Source organism: Prunus mume, linkage group LG4, assembly GCF_029339155.1.
Source record: "Prunus mume cultivar Tortuosa linkage group LG4, ASM2933915v1, whole genome shotgun sequence".
Classification (NCBI taxonomy): Eukaryota; Viridiplantae; Streptophyta; class Magnoliopsida; order Rosales; family Rosaceae; genus Prunus; species Prunus mume.
Genome location: NC_142701.1, coordinates 981,797 through 1,001,294, shown reverse-complemented (window position 1 = coordinate 1,001,294; position 19,498 = coordinate 981,797). Strand labels below are relative to the sequence as shown.

Genomic DNA, 19,498 nt, shown 5'->3' with positions numbered 1-19,498 from the left:
AAAAAATCATCACCCAATCAAACAAAGATCCTACACAAAGAAAACCGTCAACAGACAAGTTCAAAATCAACCAACAAGCCCACTTGGATTTCAAGTGAAACCAGCTCTAGATCAGAATCTCCAAAATCCAGATTTAAGAAGCAAGTCATTCAAAACGAGATTTCTCTCGTTACAAATTTAGTTCAAAAAAACCAAAACAGGGGGTTTGAGTCTCCTCCAAATATGGAAAACCTCAACAAAATTCACATGCAGTCTCTAGCCCACTGAAACCCTCAAAAGCGATCACTCCGCCTGCAGATTGAAAAGCTGCGATTACGCCCACTCAAAAGCTTCACAAAAGCATGAGGTGCATCAAAGCTCTGCAGAATCAGCCTTTGGTATCGATTTACAAGTTGAAGCTTAGCAGTCAAGGTTGTCAACGGTCCGGCCCAGCGTCTCGATCCGGCCGGGCATTTCAGATCCGAACAGTAACCTTCCATCTCGGAAATGGAGTTCCAACAGTATCTTCATCTCTCTAGCATGAGTATTTATTGTTATAGTTTTGTAAAAGGCGTTCGCCTAAAAAGCGATTTAAATTCCATCAACCATTCTGGCGAACAACCTCTTTATACTAAGATAAATTGTTAAAGTCCTCACCAGTCTGAGGCAAGAAAAGAACTTACTTGGGAGATATTCCTCACCCAAATTCACAATCGTTTGTTTGCAGAAATCAGTAACTTAGGGCGCAAGTTATCCATTCCAAACTAAGTCTGCTAGAATTTTTATTACTAGCAGTACGCTCACACCAAAGAAAGCTGACTTGTTGACCAGTCTATGGTTCTCAAGGTAGTAGGGAACTTTGCCCTTCCATCATAGGAGTAAACGCAAAACGGGCAAACAAATATCGAAAATATCAATGTAATGGAAAAAAAAAGAAGGAAAAAAAACACAAAGTACACATGGAAAGGGAATTCAAACCCTTGCTATTTCACTCCTCCAACACCTTAACCACCATGTTGCTTATGCTTTTGTGATAATATACTAAAATATGTATATTTATATTGTTTTGATTTGAACTGTTTTTGCAAGAATTAGATTTTCACATGAGAATGTAAGTCTTTGACTTTTCCTTTTGGGATGGAATCGAGCGGCTGATGGAAAGAATTCGAGATCTAATCTTCAAATGATTTTGCTTATGAATAACGTCAACCAATCTCGGATCCAGATGGGTGACATGTTAACAATTACATAGAAAACTATCTTGGGAATTTATCATTTGATGACTACTCACAATAAACTTACTCTACAGATAGAGATGATGAAGATACTGAAAATTTTGAACCTCATAGTCACTCATGTATCTTACCATGCAATGTATAAATTGTAAAATATTGTAGTAGATCATTATATACAAATGATTATGGTGTGTTTAATCTTCTTTCATTAAGTACTACATATTTTATATACTTACAGTATTTGTCAACTCGCTGTATAATCAACTTAAATCAATTAAACCCATCATGCAAATAATTTCCTTTAAGTACTACATATTTTCTACATTCACAATGTTTGTCAGCTCGCTATATAATCAACTTAAATCAGTTAAACTCATCATGCAAATAATTTCCTTCCAATTTTTTGCTATAAACTAATAGATAATTGACTAAATAAACATCCTCCAAAGTTTCAATAAAAATTTCCAAGTTTTTCTTACAATTTCCGTGGTTTTTATTCAATTGTTATGGATATCGATAATATCCCGATATTTTCAACGAAATTTCCGTGTTTTTGGACTACCGATATTTCTGATACCATCGATATTTTAGACCTTGGTCCTAACTCATAAGCTTTTAAAAAGAGAAGAAAATTTCCCAAAATAATATTGGAGGGAAATAATTACCAGTTGCACTAGTTAACCGATCTCTTCCTATATGTAATCCTACTCGACACCTCCCCTCTCTCACCATATTTCTTCTCTCTCTCTCTCTCTCTCTCACACACCTATTTCTTCTCTATGTTATGGGCGATTGGGTTAGGGTTCATAACTGTTACTGTTCACGTTTTCCCAAATCACTATGTCATCTGATTCTTCTCTCTGTTAGGGAATTTTTCAACCAATTTATTTGATTTCATCTTTCTTTTTTATCACTTTATTAGTGTGAGAGGAAGAATATGCAATTCCCAAACCACTTTGTTGACGAAATTCGCAATGAATTGTGGCTCATTCCACCTCATGTTAGATCAATGTTAAAGGAAGAAGCTACATGGGCAACAAAGAAACTAGAGATATTTAGTTATATACCAATTCTTAGTACTAATGATATAAATAAACCCTATACCATTTAAAAGTGTGTATTTTATGTGATCAGTGCTTTGTATGGAGATGAAGGAGGGGGATGCATTTGGGGCTAAGGATGGGAGGAGTGGAATGGAAAGTTAGAAGATTGAACCCACTCATGCAATTTCCTTTTCTTAATGTTTACCGAATTCATCCAAAAAAAAAAATCTAAAATAAAATAGTAGCAGTTTTATGTGGGTTTTAGTTTTGAGGGCATTTAAGTCCATTTAGGTGGATTTTGGATGTTTTTGAAAGTTTTTATAAAAACTGCAATTATGAAAGTATGGGGTTATGGTTTATGCTTGTTACTACTTGTTTTTCTTCTGAAATATCTTATACGACTTTATAAGAATTGTTCATGGATAGAAAATTGAAATAATTGACAACCTTTCTATAATCGAACAAAAATACTGAGACAAATATAGATAAGCAGTAAAAAAACGAAAAGCCAAAAATTAACTATAACTTTTAAATGCTGTTTTGGAAGCCTAAATGACCTCAAAAGCCCAAAATTCACTATATGTCACAACATCGTAGTGAGTTTGACTCGTGGCATCGTTCCTTTTTCAGAAAGGTATCATACACTCCAATCGGAGTTCGGATGCCAAATCTGTAAATTCCTACTGCGTTCATTTTCAATTCTTCACTCCAATTCTTCTTCAATCCATTCAGCTATTTGTTCTACATCATTCATGTTTGTATTCAACATAAGATGTGTCTTGTCTGTTAGGATCTATGGTTGTTGATGTACATTTTTTGTGTAGTGTTTTATGGGTTTTGTATATTTTTTATGTTGTATTTGTGATTAACATGATAAAATTCATAGTTGCACCACTCAAATGGAGTCTAAAAATATACAACAAGTAAATAGAAAAGGGAAGAGCAAACAAGATTATAATGCTTGAAGTGTGGAAGAGAGTAGAATGTTATTGCAACTCATGGTTGATGCTACAAGGATGGCTTGATGCTAATGGAATGTTAAGTAAGGCAACTGTAGAAACCAAAATACTCCCCAAGATTAATGAAAAACTTAGGTGTCATAAGGTATTTTTAAATTTTAAATTTTTTCTTATAGTTTACATTAGGTCATACATTGGATACTAACATATGTGTAATCTATTATCAGGTAAATTTTTCTTAGTGGATTGTGGATTTCCAAATCGACACTAATTTTTGGCTTCATTTCAAGGTGTTCGATATCATCTCCAAGAGTTTTGTGGTCAAGGCCATGCACCTACAAATGAAGTTGAGTTGTTCAATCTTCGTCATTCGTCCTTGAGGAATGTCATTGAGAGGATATTTGGTATATTTAAGTCATGATTTACAATTTTCAAGTCTGTACCTCCATTCCCATATATGACACAGATAGAGATAGTGTTACCTTGTGTAGGACTCCACAATTTTCTTCGAAAAGAGTGTAGATCTAATGAATTTCCTGTTGAATTGGAGAACGAATCTTCTTCATCTTTATCATTACTGGTTAATGAAGGGGATCCTAAACTCGTATTTCAAACACAAGAACAACAATGACAGAATGCTAATGAATGGAGAGTTGGTATAGCTTTGGATATGTGGAGAGATGCTGGGCACAATGACAACAATGAGAATAAAGGATAATGAATGAATGTTAAATATTTTCCTTAAACTTTTCTTTCAAATTTGTAATACATTTGTCACTATATTTCTTATGAATTTTGCTTTTCGTTAAACATAATTTTATTTTGAATAATACTACTTTTACCACATTTGTATACCACATTCTCATACCATCTTATATGGCAGATGAGGTGGACATCCACATCAATTAAAATTATTTAACATTTTCTTTTCTTTTATGATTTATTAACACTTTTTATTTCATGTTGTTGAAGGAAAAGATGTTATGAATTTGGTTTTTTATTTCATGTTGGTACAAATCAAGTTTAAAATTTTATTTCATGTTGTTTAAAATTGGATCACCATTAGATACATTGGCAGCAATGTTACTATATAAAATAATTTTACTTTGTATACTTTCCATCTGGTCAAGTTATAAGTAAAAATCTTTTCATGTGTAGTTGATTCTGATAGAAAGCTAACTTGTTACATGTATTATTAACATAGACATTGATAGGGAGGAGTTTAATAAAGTCATGGCTTTGATGAGATCTAAAAGCAAAAAAAACAAGGATGGCCACAAGTTCAAAGTTTCTGTAGAAGACAGAAGCCTACTTGGGCACGTCTTTTGTTTTGTTTTGTTTTTTTTTTTCTTCAGGGCCTTGTCATTTTATCATACTTCATTTTTTTCTCTGGCAATCAGCTGATTTGGAGTTTTCTCATTACGACTACAAAGAACAAGGAACCATATCAGCTAAAGAAATTATAGAAGTCTGGAATAAAAACCATACAAATCTTAAGAAAGTTTATTAAAAAAATTATATAGAAGTCTTCTAAAAGTCTATCAAGTTCGATACGAATTCTAAAGTTTCATTAAGTTTTATGAAAGCTGGCACTTAAACAAAATCTTTAAAACGCTCTAAAATCCTAATTGAATATACCCCCTAGTATTGCTCTAAACTTGCATTTAATGTGAGTTCATTTTTATCCCTAAAATTGACAGAAAATTAACAAAAGTAAAGAAAATAACTAGACATGTGGCAAATAGTTGAGTTGATCGATAATTTTTGCTCCAGATTACCCTCGTCTAAAATATCAAACAAATAGGAAGCTTCCCTTCCTTTCCCACCTCAGACTGCCACTGCCACTTTCCTGGTCACATTTTATTCCAAGCGTTGGTTCTCTTTAACAGTAATAGTTTGTATTGTATCGGAGTGTTTGGTTTGGCTCGTACAATGCCTTGGTGGGATTTGGGATCGCTTTCTCGTCTTAAAAACTTCAGTGGCCTCTTTCAGGTTAGTGGGTTTTATGCTTTTATACTAAAGTTCGTGGCTTAATGGGATGCATATTACGGAAGTATATGGGTAAAATACCATGTGGGTTTGGCTGTTTTTGATGTAATTCAGTGACGGTTTTGATGATTTGTGTCTTTGCTCAAGTTAGTGCGTTACTGATTGAACTGTGTGGTTATTCTATGAACAAAAGCTCACTTTCTTTTAGACAGATAGATTTTCCTTTTGCATACCAGGCTTCTTTGTCCCTTTAGTTTTGCAACCTATATATACTGTGATGGGTTTGTGGCATCTTTATATTATAAACTTTTAGTAGATGTTCTAAAGTGAAATAGATGACTGGGGTGATGTTTAATTTGTTTGAAGGTAAAAGTTGCTGGATAAGTGAAAGTTGGTTGTTCTGGGAATGAATGTTCCAAGGGATGAGAGTCTATTGTACTGCTAATCAACCTGGAACTTTAGAATCTTGAACTGTTCAATAACTTTAGACTTCAAATGGAAATTTTCAGTTGACTGCTAGAATGCTTCAATTCATTAGCCTTACCACCAAAAACCCCAAAAAGAGAGATAGAAAAAAATAAATGAAAATGATCTATTAGTTGGACTAGTCTTACTAGTACATCCCCCCACCTCCACTTCTGATGTTCTCTTTAGAGTAAAAAAATATTTGGATTGCGCTTCAATGATAAAGTTTTTGACTGCTGTAGCTCATTGTGTTGTACATTAGGTTTATGTAAGGGAATGGTAGAACGGATTTTCAAAGCCTTAGAAGCTGCTTGGTAAACGTTGTTATTAATTACAGCCTCATCATTATGCTCGTTCCTTCTTTCTTTATGCTTGAGAAGATTTTTTCTGCTGTTTCTTCTGTCTCCTTATATTGTTCAAAGGAACTTGTAATTAATCAATAATTTGTTCTTTCTTCCTCCGCTTTTCCTGGACAGTCCTAGATACTGTGCTTCCAACTGTAGTTTCTTTGGGCTATGTGCCACTGTTATTCTGGATTGACATACCTTGTGATGACATAATGGATTACTTAGCATGCGGATTTTAGTCAAACATAATTTTTAGTAGCTGTGCATCTAAAGATACTGAATTGTGTGCCATAGATTTATCTCTCTATGTAGCGAACTCTTCCCATTTTATTTTTTTGGGTAACAGAAAATGAGTGCTGCTTTTTCTACAGTGCATATGCCAGTAGTTTGTTAGGCGATTGGATTGAACTAAATATAGTAAGCATGAAATACCAATTTACCATACTATTACTATATGTATTGTCACACACAAACAAACCCCACACATGACAGATGATTCAAACATTCACATCATGAGAAGCGATTCCCAGTTTTCTTGCAAACTTCACATTCTTAAGAACAATTTAAAATAGATATCAAAATCAATGGTTTTCACTTCTCCTCATACTTGAATTCGAAGTTTAGGTTTCTTAGTGTTTGTCTAGGTGATACAGGGATCTTGTAGGGAGGTGGATGTTAAATTGTTAGTACTTAGTATGTAGTTAGAGTAGATTGGCAAACTTTCTCTGCTGATTCCATAAATATTTCAAGCCCAGAATCAACAAAGTTCATATCCGTTACACGCAAAGTTTGAGTTCGGGATTAAGTCTAATGAATCTGGTGCCCTGATATTTATACCCCTGAAGGTTGATTTTCTTTTTTTGGGGTTATCTAGGATGTGTCAAGCAAGAAGCCGGAGATTTCTGCTGTTAATAGTGATTCATTTACACCCATTGACCTTCCATTGATAGGACACAGGGAGGATGAGGTATTTATTTTCATTTGCTAGTGAGCATAGCTATATCTTGAGTTGATAAAATTTAAACCCCGCAGCACCCTTTTTTCTGTTTGGTGGGCAGAAGGGTTCAAGACAAAGTTAAATCACAGTTTTTTTCATTAAAACATTGGCTAAACTATATTTTTGGTCACTGTAGTACAAGCCCAATCTCATTCTGTAGTTTCAGTTTAAACATTTATATGCCCCTGCTAGTTTACTAATGTTTGCAATTGGGTCCAAGATAACATTTCTACCAACTTGGTTGACAAAATGGCATGGGTTAGAAATTTGGAAGGAAAAAGTATAATTAAAGATTAGGTTTCAGCTTTCACCCATTAATTTTTTTTTTAATAATATCCTCAATCCCTAAATTTCCTTTTCAGAATCCCTAATTTGTAAATGAAATCCTCTTCTCTTTCTCAAAATCATATGTAATAGAAGAGAGCTAAAAGTCATCACCTAAGAGGCATGTGCTGTTTCAGCCAACCAATTTGACAGAAATGTAATTTTGGACCAATTGCAAACCTTACCAGGCTACAAGTGCATATAATTTTAACTTAGAACTACAGGGATTAGTGGAATTGTGCCCAAAGTACATGGACAAAATATAATTTAGCTGAAAGATACAATTATGTTTCTCGTGTGATGTAGCTTCTTTGGCTGGAATGTAAATTGATAAATAATGTATGATGGATTTCTTCCCTTGTTGACTGGCTGGAATTTATCTGGAAAATAGAATGTAAGAATAGATCTATTCCCTCCTTTCACTTATCTGTTCTTTGAGATTTAAGACGAAGCAACATCTATCTGGTTCTCTTATATAAATACATGATAATACTTGTAGGAATGAGAAAAGCCCTTTGTTTTTATTATCTTCGGCAGGCATCAAGTTAATTTGCCACTCATTTTTGTTGCATAAACGTTTTAATTGTTTGAAAGTTATTGAGTTATATAAGTAACAGCATTTTACCTTGTGACCATTCAACACGTGAGTCAGTCCTGTCATCTTCTCAAGCACTAAGATTGGAATTCACGATTTTCTGTACAAGGCTGATAAGAAATCGGGTCTCACATGAATGATGATGTACCACACTGAATGAGTTGTGCAGTTATGCTTGGACCTCATCGTTTATGCAGACAAATGAAAAGAAATCATGTTTGACATAGATGTGGTGTGTCTCAAACATCTAAAAATTCAGACACAAATACTGGCCAATATATATATGCATGTTTTGAATTTGTGAAAATCTATATGGCTTGTGCATAGCATAGTTGTTAACCACCCTTTGCCCCTCCCCCCCAAAAAAAATCTTAACTGAGGAAGAAAATTAAGTGATCATCTTTCCATTTGAGCATATATTTTCTTGGAAAAGAACCTATATATACTAAGTTATTATGAAAATATAGCCACGTGTTATTTCTTGAGAAAAATGCATAATGTTGATAATTCTGCACTCCTTTGAGGTAAATGAAGTTGAATTCCTTGTAAACATCCAAATGAGTGGCCAATGGTTGGACACAAGCGCAGGGTTCTAAGGTGTCCAACATGGAATTTTTTTTTGAGGAAGAAGTGTCCTTAATATTGTAGGCTAGTACCTTTTCTGTGACGCATGAAAAGTTGAACCAAACAATAATCAAACATTAACTTGTATCTAACGGTAAGGGGAATGTCTCCTTCACATGTCTGGTATTGATTATTTATATTATAATTTCTGCATCTTACTCAATGTAAGAGCAGCAATAGCAGTCCATATTATTGTAAAACTCGGCTTCTTCATGCAGTGTTGATTGTATCCATCTTGGGATTCTGACACACCCTACACTGTTTCAGATAGTTGTTGCTTCTGTACAGATTATTTATGGCGGTTTTTGTTTCGATTTCATCTTCTGGCAGGGTTTACCAACTTGTGCAATCCACAGCTCATTTGCTCTAATGGTTCATAATTTTGTGGTCATTTCAATGTTGGATGGCTGTTATTCCTAATAATGTGCCATCTTTATTGCATTTAGAGCTCACCTTGTGGATCTGTTTCCTGTTTTGCATTAGGATCATTCTCTTTGTGTTTATCATGTGAGCTATATTTGTTTTCTTCTACTTGCCTTTTATCGTGTTCGTAGCTTATTACATATTTTCTGGAACGTTGTTTTCTTCAGAAAACTTTTCCATTATTTTCACATGTAGTATCATTGTTTGGTTGTGTTATGCATAAAATGTGATAAAAGTATTTTCTTTAAAATCTTCTCTCTTTTCTGTGGCTGTGGTTGCCTTTTTTTTTTCATTTTTTTTTTCTACACAGAATAAAATGCAGGAAGTTCAGCTTGGTTCGCATACTGTAAGGTCCCATGGGATGACAGTTGCAAGGACACACATGCATGATTGGGTGATACTAATGCTTCTTGGGTTGATAGTTGTCATCCTGAATGTGATTCATCCCTTTTATCGCTTTGTGGGAAAAGATATGATGACTGATCTTAAATATCCCTTGAAAAGTAACACCGTGCCTGTTTGGGCCGTTCCTGTAAGTTCTCAGTGTTCTGCTATTATCTTATGATCCCATATTTACAGATATAGTATTTGAATACTGAACTGATGTGATGCTTCTCCCTGCCCCCATCTTGGAGGGTTAGATTTATGCAGTTGCACTGCCCATAGCAATTTTTGTTGTTGTCTATTTTCGTAGGAGAGATGTCTATGACCTTCACCATGCCATACTAGGTGATCAATTTTCTGACAATTGCTTTATTTTAAGGAAGATTGTCATCGGATACCCCATTTGCTGAAGAAGATACAATAGAAAGACAGGAACTGATGTTTAGAAGTTGTTACTGCAGGTCTCTTATTCTCTGTTCTGATAACTGCGGTTATTACAGATGCTATAAAAGATGCAGTTGGTCGACCCCGGCCAGACTTCTTTTGGCGTTGTTTTCCAGATGGAAAGGATGTATGGCATTCTAGGTTCACAGTTACTTTATTGTTATTGGAGGGCAGTCTTCTTTTAGCAGATTAATCTATGATGCTGTTGGCAATGGAAATTAATAACTAATTTCTTCTCAGGTGTACGATCAATTGGGAAATGTTGTATGCCATGGTAAGAAGAGTGTCATAAAGGAGGGGCACAAGAGTTTTCCAAGTGGCCATACTTCATGTAAGCAGCAGCGTACTGTCTGGTATTTTCTATAATTTACATGCCAACAAGAAAAAGATTTTATATTGTTGATAAATTTGGCATTATAAGGGAATGCATAATATTAATACCACTTGGTTGATCATGTGATACCAGCACTATATTTACCTGAATCTTTTGTAGACTTGTTAACTTTGAGGAAATTTGGGTACAATGTGCAGTTTCCTTTGCTGGTCTAGGATTTCTCTCACTGTATTTGTCGGGTAAAATAAAAGTATTTGATCGCAAAGGCCATGTCGCAAAGCTGTGCATTGTATTTCTTCCTCTACTTTTTGCATCACTAGTCGGCATTTCTCGTGTAGATGACTACTGGCACCACTGGCAGGACGTGTTTGCTGGAGGTCTCCTAGGTTTGTGTCATAATGAATTATAACTAACTACTCACTGATCCTTATGTGGTCAATAACTATCATGACATTTTTTTTCAGGATTTATAGTTGCTACATTTTGCTATCTGCAGTTCTTTCCACCCCCATATCATGCTCAAGGTACATTTTACTAAGAAAATTTTATATGGGTGTTTTTGTTTTGGGGAAATAGTTTCTAGAGATGTTGCTTTTATGGTGTTGTGACATTTTGTTAATAACATTTTCTTAGAATGATATTTTTTATGTTTCTTCTTTCTTGACAGAATTGATAACACAATTCCAATGGCGTAGACATGTTACATTTTTTTCTTTGCTCATCAATGATGATGCTCCTTTAGTGGTCACTTCAGTCGTCTCTAGAACTGACCAGAAGTTTTACTCATTGATGTCTGTCCATTGCATTTGTTTTGATGAGTGTGTGTGTAGGTGTCACAAATACAATTGGCAACTTAGAAAATATGTTCAGCATTTTAAGAGAATTGCCATTTGTTAATTTGGTAATTTGGCTCGGCATTTTAAGGGAATTGCCATTTGTACCATGGAAATAGATAACAATTAGGTATCAGACAGTCATTTCTCATACCCAAATGAACATAGGCCTTGTTCTAAATTGTGTTAATAATTTTGTAGCGATCTTATTTTCTGTACATCCATTTGTAGGTTGGGGCCCTTATGCTTACTTCCAGGTGTTGGAGGAGTCACGTTCGGTGACACAAGCAGGGGTTGAGAATCAAGAAGACGAAACTAGCATCCATGGATGCATGGGGTTATCATTAGCACATAATTCTGGTTCAGCATTGGAAGAACTGGAATCTGGGAGGAGATAGTTTTGCACACGAAGGTTACTTTAAAGTTTGGAGCTCTCGGGGATTGACTCCTGGCTGTGTACATTTTGTAGAGCAATGCCACGACCTAAATTGATAGGAACTGTACCTTCTCTTCCAAGCTTGGCCTCAGGAATTTTTGAAGGACTCTGTTTATATTCATACTTAATATGATTGTTGGTATATAAATTTTCTGCTAGTATTTTATTTATTTTATAGTTTCTGCCCGGCTGCCCACATGCATATTGAATGGATTAATTTTCATCCTAATGACATGCAGACAAATGGAAACAAGCCCAAATGAGAGAAAGCAACACAAGCCCAATTTGTTACCTCATCTTTTGACGAAGAAATAACTAAACAAAAATGTTACCTTAGTTTTCTTTTGGGGAGTTTAATTCACAACCCTAATTTGTTGAAACCACTTCTCTACCAAAAATTTCCTCAAAAATTCCACTTTTATCCCTCTTGTTGAAGCCTCCCCTTATCTCCGGGGTTGACATGGAACGTTTGAAGAACATGATAAAGAGTAATTTGCCCACCCCTATTAGTCAAGTTCTGTGTAACCATATTTAAAAGCGTTTCTTATTTACGAATATTAGACATGAAACAAATGAAACATTGCCATATCAGTTCTTAACTAAAAGTTGGCATAATGGGTTGGTGTATCTGGTATTACTCTTGCCTTTTTAAAAAAAAATATTTTTTTATTTTAATAATAATTAAAAATAAATATATTCTTGGTTTTTTAATTATAAAAATATTGTCTAAAGGGCTAATTAATGTAATTGATTCTGTTTTCGATAAGGACGGTTCTACATATGGTATGTAGACTTTACTTCTTATTTACCTTAACCAAAAATTAAAAATAAAATAAAATAAAATTCGGGACTTAATTATGACTGAGCACAATGAGATTATGTAGTGAACCGCAAGCAAACCACTCTGCTATGTAGGTCAAGTAAACTCCAGTTTTTTTAGATCTGACAAAACAAAAGGGAGGTTTAAGAAGCCATTTTCTGTTCTCCAAACGGCAAAAGTTCTTAGAAGCCATTTAAGTGAAGGTACCTACTTCGTTCAATATCTATATTCTCTTCTCTTTACTTGATGTATTACGTTCATACATGTTTCTTTTAGTTTGCACATCCCTTTAAATGAGTTTTCCCATTTGTGGGATCGAAACGCTTTCGTTAATTAAATGCAATTGTTTAATTACTTGTGATGATATGTATGAAACATTTGTTCAATGATAAGTGTGTAGGGTGCTGTTGATCCAAACACATGCTGTAGGATTATTTATTTATTTGATTTTCCACCTATTTCATTTCATGTTTTAACTAGTTTTCTTGAGCTTTGTTTTATCATGAGAAGGAAAAACAAAAAGATCAAAGAAAATCCAGTGTTGAGAGTGTACGAGGCTAAAATTGGCTAAATTGGAGTCAATTCTGCTATTTATGAAACACATATACTGCGAATCTCACATTCCCTTAAATCATATTATTATTTTTGTATTTGTTTAGAGCAGAAGAATTAATATGGGCCGTGGAAGGCTGAAGATGGAACTGATAGCGAACGAACGAGCTCGAAAAACAACATTTCAGAAGAGAAGGAAGGGCATGATGAAGAAGGCCTACGAGTTTTCAACTCTTTGCGAATTAGATGTCTGCATGATCATCTATGGCCCTAAACAGACTGATCGGCCTCCTGAACTCCACACGTGGCCCGAAAACCGCGACGAGGTTGACCGCATAATCAACAAGTACAAGGCCAGCATCATGCGCAAACCAGCCAAGAAAACCTTTGATTTGTCTGACTTGTTGAGGGACAGAAAAACCAAGGTCCATGTTGACATCTACAGAGCGCAGAAGGAGATGTATGAGGCCAAGTATCCAACATGGGATGAACGCATTGAAAGTTTCTCCGAAAATCAACTGGAGGCGCTTCTAAATACGTTGGACACAAAGCTCGAGTCTGGCAAGAGAACATTACTTAACAAGAGGAAACAATCAGCTGAATGCCATCAGCATCAAATACATTGCATGGGAAAAGCAGCACCAACCAAAATAATGTTGATGGGTGGAAACCCTAATAATAATATCACTGGTGAATCATCAAGTCAAAAGCAGCCTTGTAACTATTTCATGCAAGGCCATGTGCATGAGGAGGACCAAAAGCCTATGAGATCCTTGAGTAATAATATGGTGGATATGCATCCAGTCTCATCATTTGATCATCATCATCATCATCAGTCGTCTGATCAAATGCTTCAACTTGACAATTCAAATGAATATTTGAATAGTCTTATGGCTCATAATTCGAGTCCCATGGCAATGTGGATGTTGATGGAGAGCAACTATAACTATAGTACTCTTCAGTTCAGCTCAGGGGCTTCCAGCAGTGCTCATTCTCAATCACCACTGGAGGGGTATCAAAATAATTTCAATGATCCGATGATGCAGTCCGCGGTGGACAATATGAACATGAACATGATGATGTTAAATGGTAACATTAATCCTCCAAGTTCCTCATCCACGAGCCAGTACTATGCTCGGCTAATGCAGCCAACTGTGCCCTACATGCAGTATTATCCGCCGATGCCGGCCGCCGGTGTTTCGTCTCATCAAGTTCAAGTGCATGCTTCTCAAGGCAAAGATGAACCGTACGAAGATATCAACCAATATGTGGTCATGAATAACAGGATGGTTTGACGAATGTTTGTGATAATTAGTTCTATATATGCTAGAATTTATTATTTCTTATCAAGATTGCTATGTGTGAACTCAGCCAATTAATTTCTTACCATAAAGTAGGTTTCTATGTATTTTCTTTTAATGTGATCTAAGGCAACTGTTTTTGTTTTTTGGTTCATGTGTTCCGAATGCTCTCTCTAGCCCTTCTATCGACATTGGGCCTATTTGTAACCAAAATTTCAAAAGTTTTGCCCAATGAGGTTCGCTTTTGGATCCATGCTATGTGTGATTTGTATCTAGACTCTAAAACTAAGGGCTAAGGGTAGTCGAGTTGGCAATAATTTCGGATACGGCGGTCGTACTATTAAACGGAATTAATTTACGTGTTATAATATGAGCGTTGATGTTTTTATAGGTCTAAGGTATATTATTAGGTCTTACAAAAAACCAAATAAAAATTCCAATTTGTGCCATTTGTGCATTGATAAACGTTTTGGTTCATGCTCATTGTGAGACATGATTTCACTAATTTTTTTTGCTCCAACCATTGTTAAAGAATAAGTGACAATATTGGTTGAGTGTGAATAAGAACATATGACATAATAATGTGAATTGCATGGAGATAATTAAGCAACCACATTTAAAATTGAGCTCAAAGAATTTGTAAAATCAATATCTCTGATACACTTGAATCCCTTCCTTGGAATCTGAACTCTCCTTGGATACATAAGACTCCAGAGAGTCGGAGCTAACTCCATACCCAACTCCTTGTCCAAACCCGAATCCGATCCCGATCCCACAACCCACCCCAACGCCAAACACCAGCTTTACTTGGTTGAATGGCCAGGCACCATATCCTATCCCTCCAACTAGTCCAAACCCTACTCCAGCACCGCACCCAATTCCAGCTCCAGCTCCAGGCCCCAGCAACACCTTTCTCTCTGCTTTTTGGCCGCTCTGGAAAATTTCAGCGATGGAGAATCGATTTTCGTTCTGCTGCTTCTCGTTGAAAGGGCTTGGCTTCCAAGTCCAGAAGGAATCAGTGTCGGCGTTGATGTTAGATTGGATTTTCATGGTGTAGGGAAAAATGCGAGAGGTTATTGTAACTTTTTTGGTTTAATTGATTGAATATTGGTTTTGTTCGTCTTCTTTTCCTCCTAGTGCCAAAAAGGTTTCTTATCTTGAATTGGATAGATATCTGACAGTGACTTCACAAATTTTGTCCCATTTCCAGCTCCTAGTTCTAAAAAAGTTTCTTACGGATAGATATTAGATAATGGGGCCTCGTCATGGAGGCATTCTTTTGTGAGGCTATAGTACATGGCAGCAGAGTCTGGTAAATATTTTACAGGTTCACTTTTGTTTTTGACTGTTTTTTTTGTAGGTTTAATAAGGCCAATTTTTTATTCTTTATAAAATGATTTCAAGATTAGCATTGAAGCTAAGGTACGTGTATTGAATTGAGATTTTAATGGATTATTTTGAAGCTTTAAAGTACAGTGGTATTCAATTATGATTTTTAAGTAATCAATAAAATTCTTGTGGTATTCAATTAGGATTTTTAAATAATCAATGCAAGTCCGGTGATATTCAATTAGGACTTTTAAAAGATAAGAAAAAGTACCGTGGTATTCAAAAACTTACTGATTTTAATGTATTTCATTAAATTGTGTATTGTGTGAGATTTTTGAGTGTGTAATACAAACAACAAATCACATAAGAAATCCCACCCTCCTATGCCTGATTCTTATATATGCTCTCATAGTTTTTTTTTTCCCATTATTTTTTTATGCTTTCTACTGTGCAAAAAGATATAAATATAAAACAAAAAACAAAAAACTCTTTAGCTGGTGGGCTCGTGTGTCTCGATTGGTTTCCCCTCCTACCTGGGTAGTGGTGCCATTGGTCTCGTGGTCTTGAGGTTGTGGTTGAAGCTGAGTGGTGGGTACTTTGGCTTGGACTTGGTTTTTTTATTTTATTCTTTTATTTTGCAGATTTGGGTGTTCCTCATATCTATCCTGGATCCATATGTTTTTGGGGACAGTCAATTGATTTGGTCGACTTGGGTGGTCTTGCTGGAACTTTCGTGGTTCTTGGAGCGGACAAGCTAGCTATGTGGATTTGCTTTTCATTGTAGTTGCAGTTTTATGTTGTATTATTTTGCTTGTGAGAGTTAATGGTAGTTTTGCATTTGTAGTTGAGTGCATGTGAGTGGTGTTCTTGCATGTTATGTCTAGGCTCTCAGTATCTTTAATGTATTCATTTTGGTCATGTGTGGCTATGTTGGGAGTTACATTGTTCATGTCAGTGTACTTTCCTTGGACTAACATTTGATGGTTATTGTGCCACTATCTTTGTATTAACCCTAAAACTTGAGTATATGTATCCTAAAAATTGGGCAAATTCCTTCAAGTTATGTATAGGTGAATGATGATGAGTGATAGAGTTCAAGCTTGTATAGAAATATAAGTAAAATCATATAATTGCAATCTATCAAAATCATAAGTAAAATCCTAAGTGAATTAAAATAATAAGTAAAATCATGTAATTGCAATCTATTAAAATCATGAGTAAAATCATATAATTACAAATCCGGCTGAAATCCATTACATTAAAATCATGTAATTACAATATGTTAAAATCTCAATTGAATACACCCCCCTAAAACTTTAACATTAAACATTTTTTATTATTCTTTTTTAAACAGGGTAAATATCTAGAATACATACTGGAAGTGTTGAAAAGTAAATTGCTTACTAATTTGTTGCTAGTAAATGATTTACTTATTAGATTTATCTCTTGTCATATTATGTAACTGCTTTCTGTTGTGATAGCTTGAGCTTATATGCCAAGTGTAAGGTCTTATATCAGCTTTCATTTGCAATGGCTCACATGCCTTGTAAGTGCCATGTGTCATAATCACAATGGCTCATGTATTTGAATGGTTGTGATGACTTATGTAAGAGAATGAACTATATGAATGAAATGCATCATTCTGCAACAGTTAGAATGTTGCAGTGATTATTCCCTTTCTCTATTTAGCTATTCTCTCTTCCTTTCATTCCTCTGCTCCCTTCATAATCCAAAGAAATCATCAATGAAAGACTATCCAAACATTAACATGGTATCACGAGGGTTCTATCTAGAGTCTAGACGTCGGATCTATGAGTACTGTGCTCGGAAATCCAATGTGAAATTTCCGACTCAGTTCGTCGATTCAGGTTTCAAATGGCTGGGTCAGGTGGTAGTGATCTTCGGGCTCCAATATTTAATGGGGACAACTATGAATTTTGGAAGATCCGAATGAGAACTATTTTCAAATCACATGGAATCTGGGATCTAGTTGAAAAGGGTCTTGAAATTCCAGAATCGAAAGGGAAGAAGGTTGATCCGGAAGGGTCATCGGAATCAAGAGAAAGTATCTCTGCTAATGAAGGATGCTAAGGCACTGGGTATTATCCAAGGAGCTGTCTCGGATGACATTTTCCCTAGAATCTCGAACGAGGAGACCTCAGAGGATGCTTGGGACATTCTACATCAAGAATTTCATGGCGATAAGCAAGTGAGATCCATCAAGTTGCAGGGTCTACGCCGTGATTTTGAGTACACAAGGATGAGGGATGATGAAACCCTGTCTATGTATCTCACTAGTCTTCTCGAGTTGGTGAATCAAATGAATGGTTATGAGGAAGAATTACCCATAGCACGTTTGGTTCATAAATTGCTTATAAGCTTGACCAAAGAATTTGATCTTGTTTGCTATGTGATCGAGCAAACTAAGGACATTGAAACTATTGAGGTGTAAAAGGTTATTGTTGCATTAAGGGGTTTTGCACAGCTCCTTAATAGGCATGCTGAGAGTACCATTGAGAGAGCTTTCAGTAGTATGAATGTGAATCCAAAGGGAACTCAGTCAAATCCAAAAAAGAACTGGAAATCGAAGGGAAAGAGATGGGATCCTAACCCTCCGAACTCTATCAATCAAGGTGGAAAAAATGATCAAGAGAGAAAATCCGATCAGGCTAAGGGCAAATGCAAACATTGTGATAAACTACACTATGGTGAGTGTTGGTTTAAAGGGAAGCCAAAATGTCATGGTTGCAATCGATTTGGCCACTTCATCAAGGACTGTGATCAACCAAACAAGGTTGGAAAGCTTGTAAACTTTGCTAATCAGGTAACAGAACCTGTAACCATGTTTTATGCTTGTCATTCTACTACTATTAGAAGGAATATGAACATATGGTATGTAGACAGTGCATGTAGTAATCATATGACATTTCATGAATCTTTGCTTATTGATGTTGATAAAAATGTGAAGTGTAGAGTTGAAGTAGGCACTAGAGATTTAGTGCAGTCAATAGGCAAAGGTACCTTGGTTATAGAAATGAAGGGTGTGACTAGATACATTAAAGAAGTTATGATTGTACCTGGAATACATGAGAATTTGTTGAGTGTAGGGCAGATGGTTGAACATGGATATTGGCTTGTGTTTGGTGATTACATGGTTGATATATATGGAGATAAACAGATGGAAGATCTAATTGCAAGTGTTCCAATGAAAGGAAACAAATGCTTTCCCTTAGGTCTAGAATATGTCAATCCTCTTATAGCTAATAAAGCAATTGTTGAAGAGTCATCTTGGGTGTGGCATAGAAGATATGGACATCTAAACTACATCAGTTTGATGCCTGGCCCTGCAAGAAAAGGAGATGGTGCAGGGCTTACCTAGACTACAAGTCACTGAATATGTTTGCTCTTGATGTGCTACAGGGAAGGGTCATAGAGAACCATTTGATAAAGAAAAGGCTTGGAGAGCATCACAAGCTCTAGAACTGATTCACTATGATATTTATGGTCCAATGCAAATCACTACACTTAGAAGAAACAAATTCTTCCTTACCTTTATCAATGATCACAGTAAAATGTGCTGGGTGTTCTTTCTACAGCACAAGTCACAAGTCTTCAAAATTTTCAAATAGTTCAAATCCATGGTTAAGCTTTAGAGTGACTATCAAATTAAGAAACTTAGAAGCGATAGGGGTGGGGAATACACATCTCTAGAGTTTTCAGAGTTCTATGAAGATATAGGATTAGAAAGGAAATTGACTGTGGCCTACTCTCCACAACAGAGAGGAAGAACCGTACTGTGATTGAAATGGCTAGGACAATGATGTTTGAAAAGAAGATTCCCTTGAAGTTTTGGGCTGAAGCTATGAATACAGCTGTGTATTTGCGGAATTGATGTCCAACAAGTGCCTTGAACAACATAACTCCATTTGAGGCATTTAGTGGAAGGAAACCAGGTGTCACTCACTTAAAGATATTTGGTTCTTCGTGTTACATTCACATTCCTTCACATGAAAGACATAAATTGGAGGAAACTGGTGAGAAGAGAGTATTTGTTGGATATGAGAATTGTGAAAAAGGATATAGAG

At 35.6% G+C, this 19,498-nt stretch overlaps 3 protein-coding genes across 4 annotated transcripts; all 3 read left to right on the top strand.

The window, feature by feature from the left end:
* Nucleotides 1-5,007: 5,007 nt before the first annotated feature.
* Nucleotides 5,008-11,581, top strand: LOC103328646 (lipid phosphate phosphatase 2). 2 transcript variants are annotated; one of them, XM_008231052.3, is made up of 9 exons: nt 5,008-5,208; nt 6,892-6,984; nt 9,291-9,512; nt 9,622-9,709; nt 9,826-9,935; nt 10,049-10,139; nt 10,340-10,528; nt 10,607-10,666; nt 11,207-11,581. In XM_008231052.3, the coding sequence occupies exons 1-9, from the start codon at nt 5,149-5,151 to the stop codon at nt 11,371-11,373; spliced, it is 1,080 nt and encodes a 359-aa protein (XP_008229274.1). In that variant the 5' UTR covers nt 5,008-5,148; the 3' UTR covers nt 11,374-11,581. The 2 variants fall into 2 exon arrangements, with proteins under 2 accessions (XP_008229274.1, XP_008229275.1); XM_008231053.2 differs by lacking the exon at nt 6,892-6,984 and having other exon boundaries at nt 5,013-5,208.
* Nucleotides 11,582-12,905: 1,324 nt separating this feature from the next.
* On the top strand, nt 12,906-14,404 carry LOC103328687 (uncharacterized). The gene has a single exon (XM_008231094.2). The coding sequence runs from the start codon at nt 12,906-12,908 to the stop codon at nt 14,076-14,078; it is 1,173 nt and encodes a 390-aa protein (XP_008229316.2). The 3' UTR covers nt 14,079-14,404.
* A 2,777-nt stretch (nt 14,405-17,181) lies between these two features.
* Nucleotides 17,182-18,792, top strand: LOC148917596 (uncharacterized). Its single transcript, XM_089049865.1, has 3 exons — nt 17,182-17,301; nt 17,404-17,814; nt 17,899-18,792. Exons 1-3 carry the CDS (start codon nt 17,182-17,184, stop codon nt 18,790-18,792), a joined length of 1,425 nt encoding a protein of 474 aa, XP_088905991.1.
* The last annotated feature ends 706 nt before the right edge of the window (nt 18,793-19,498 follow it).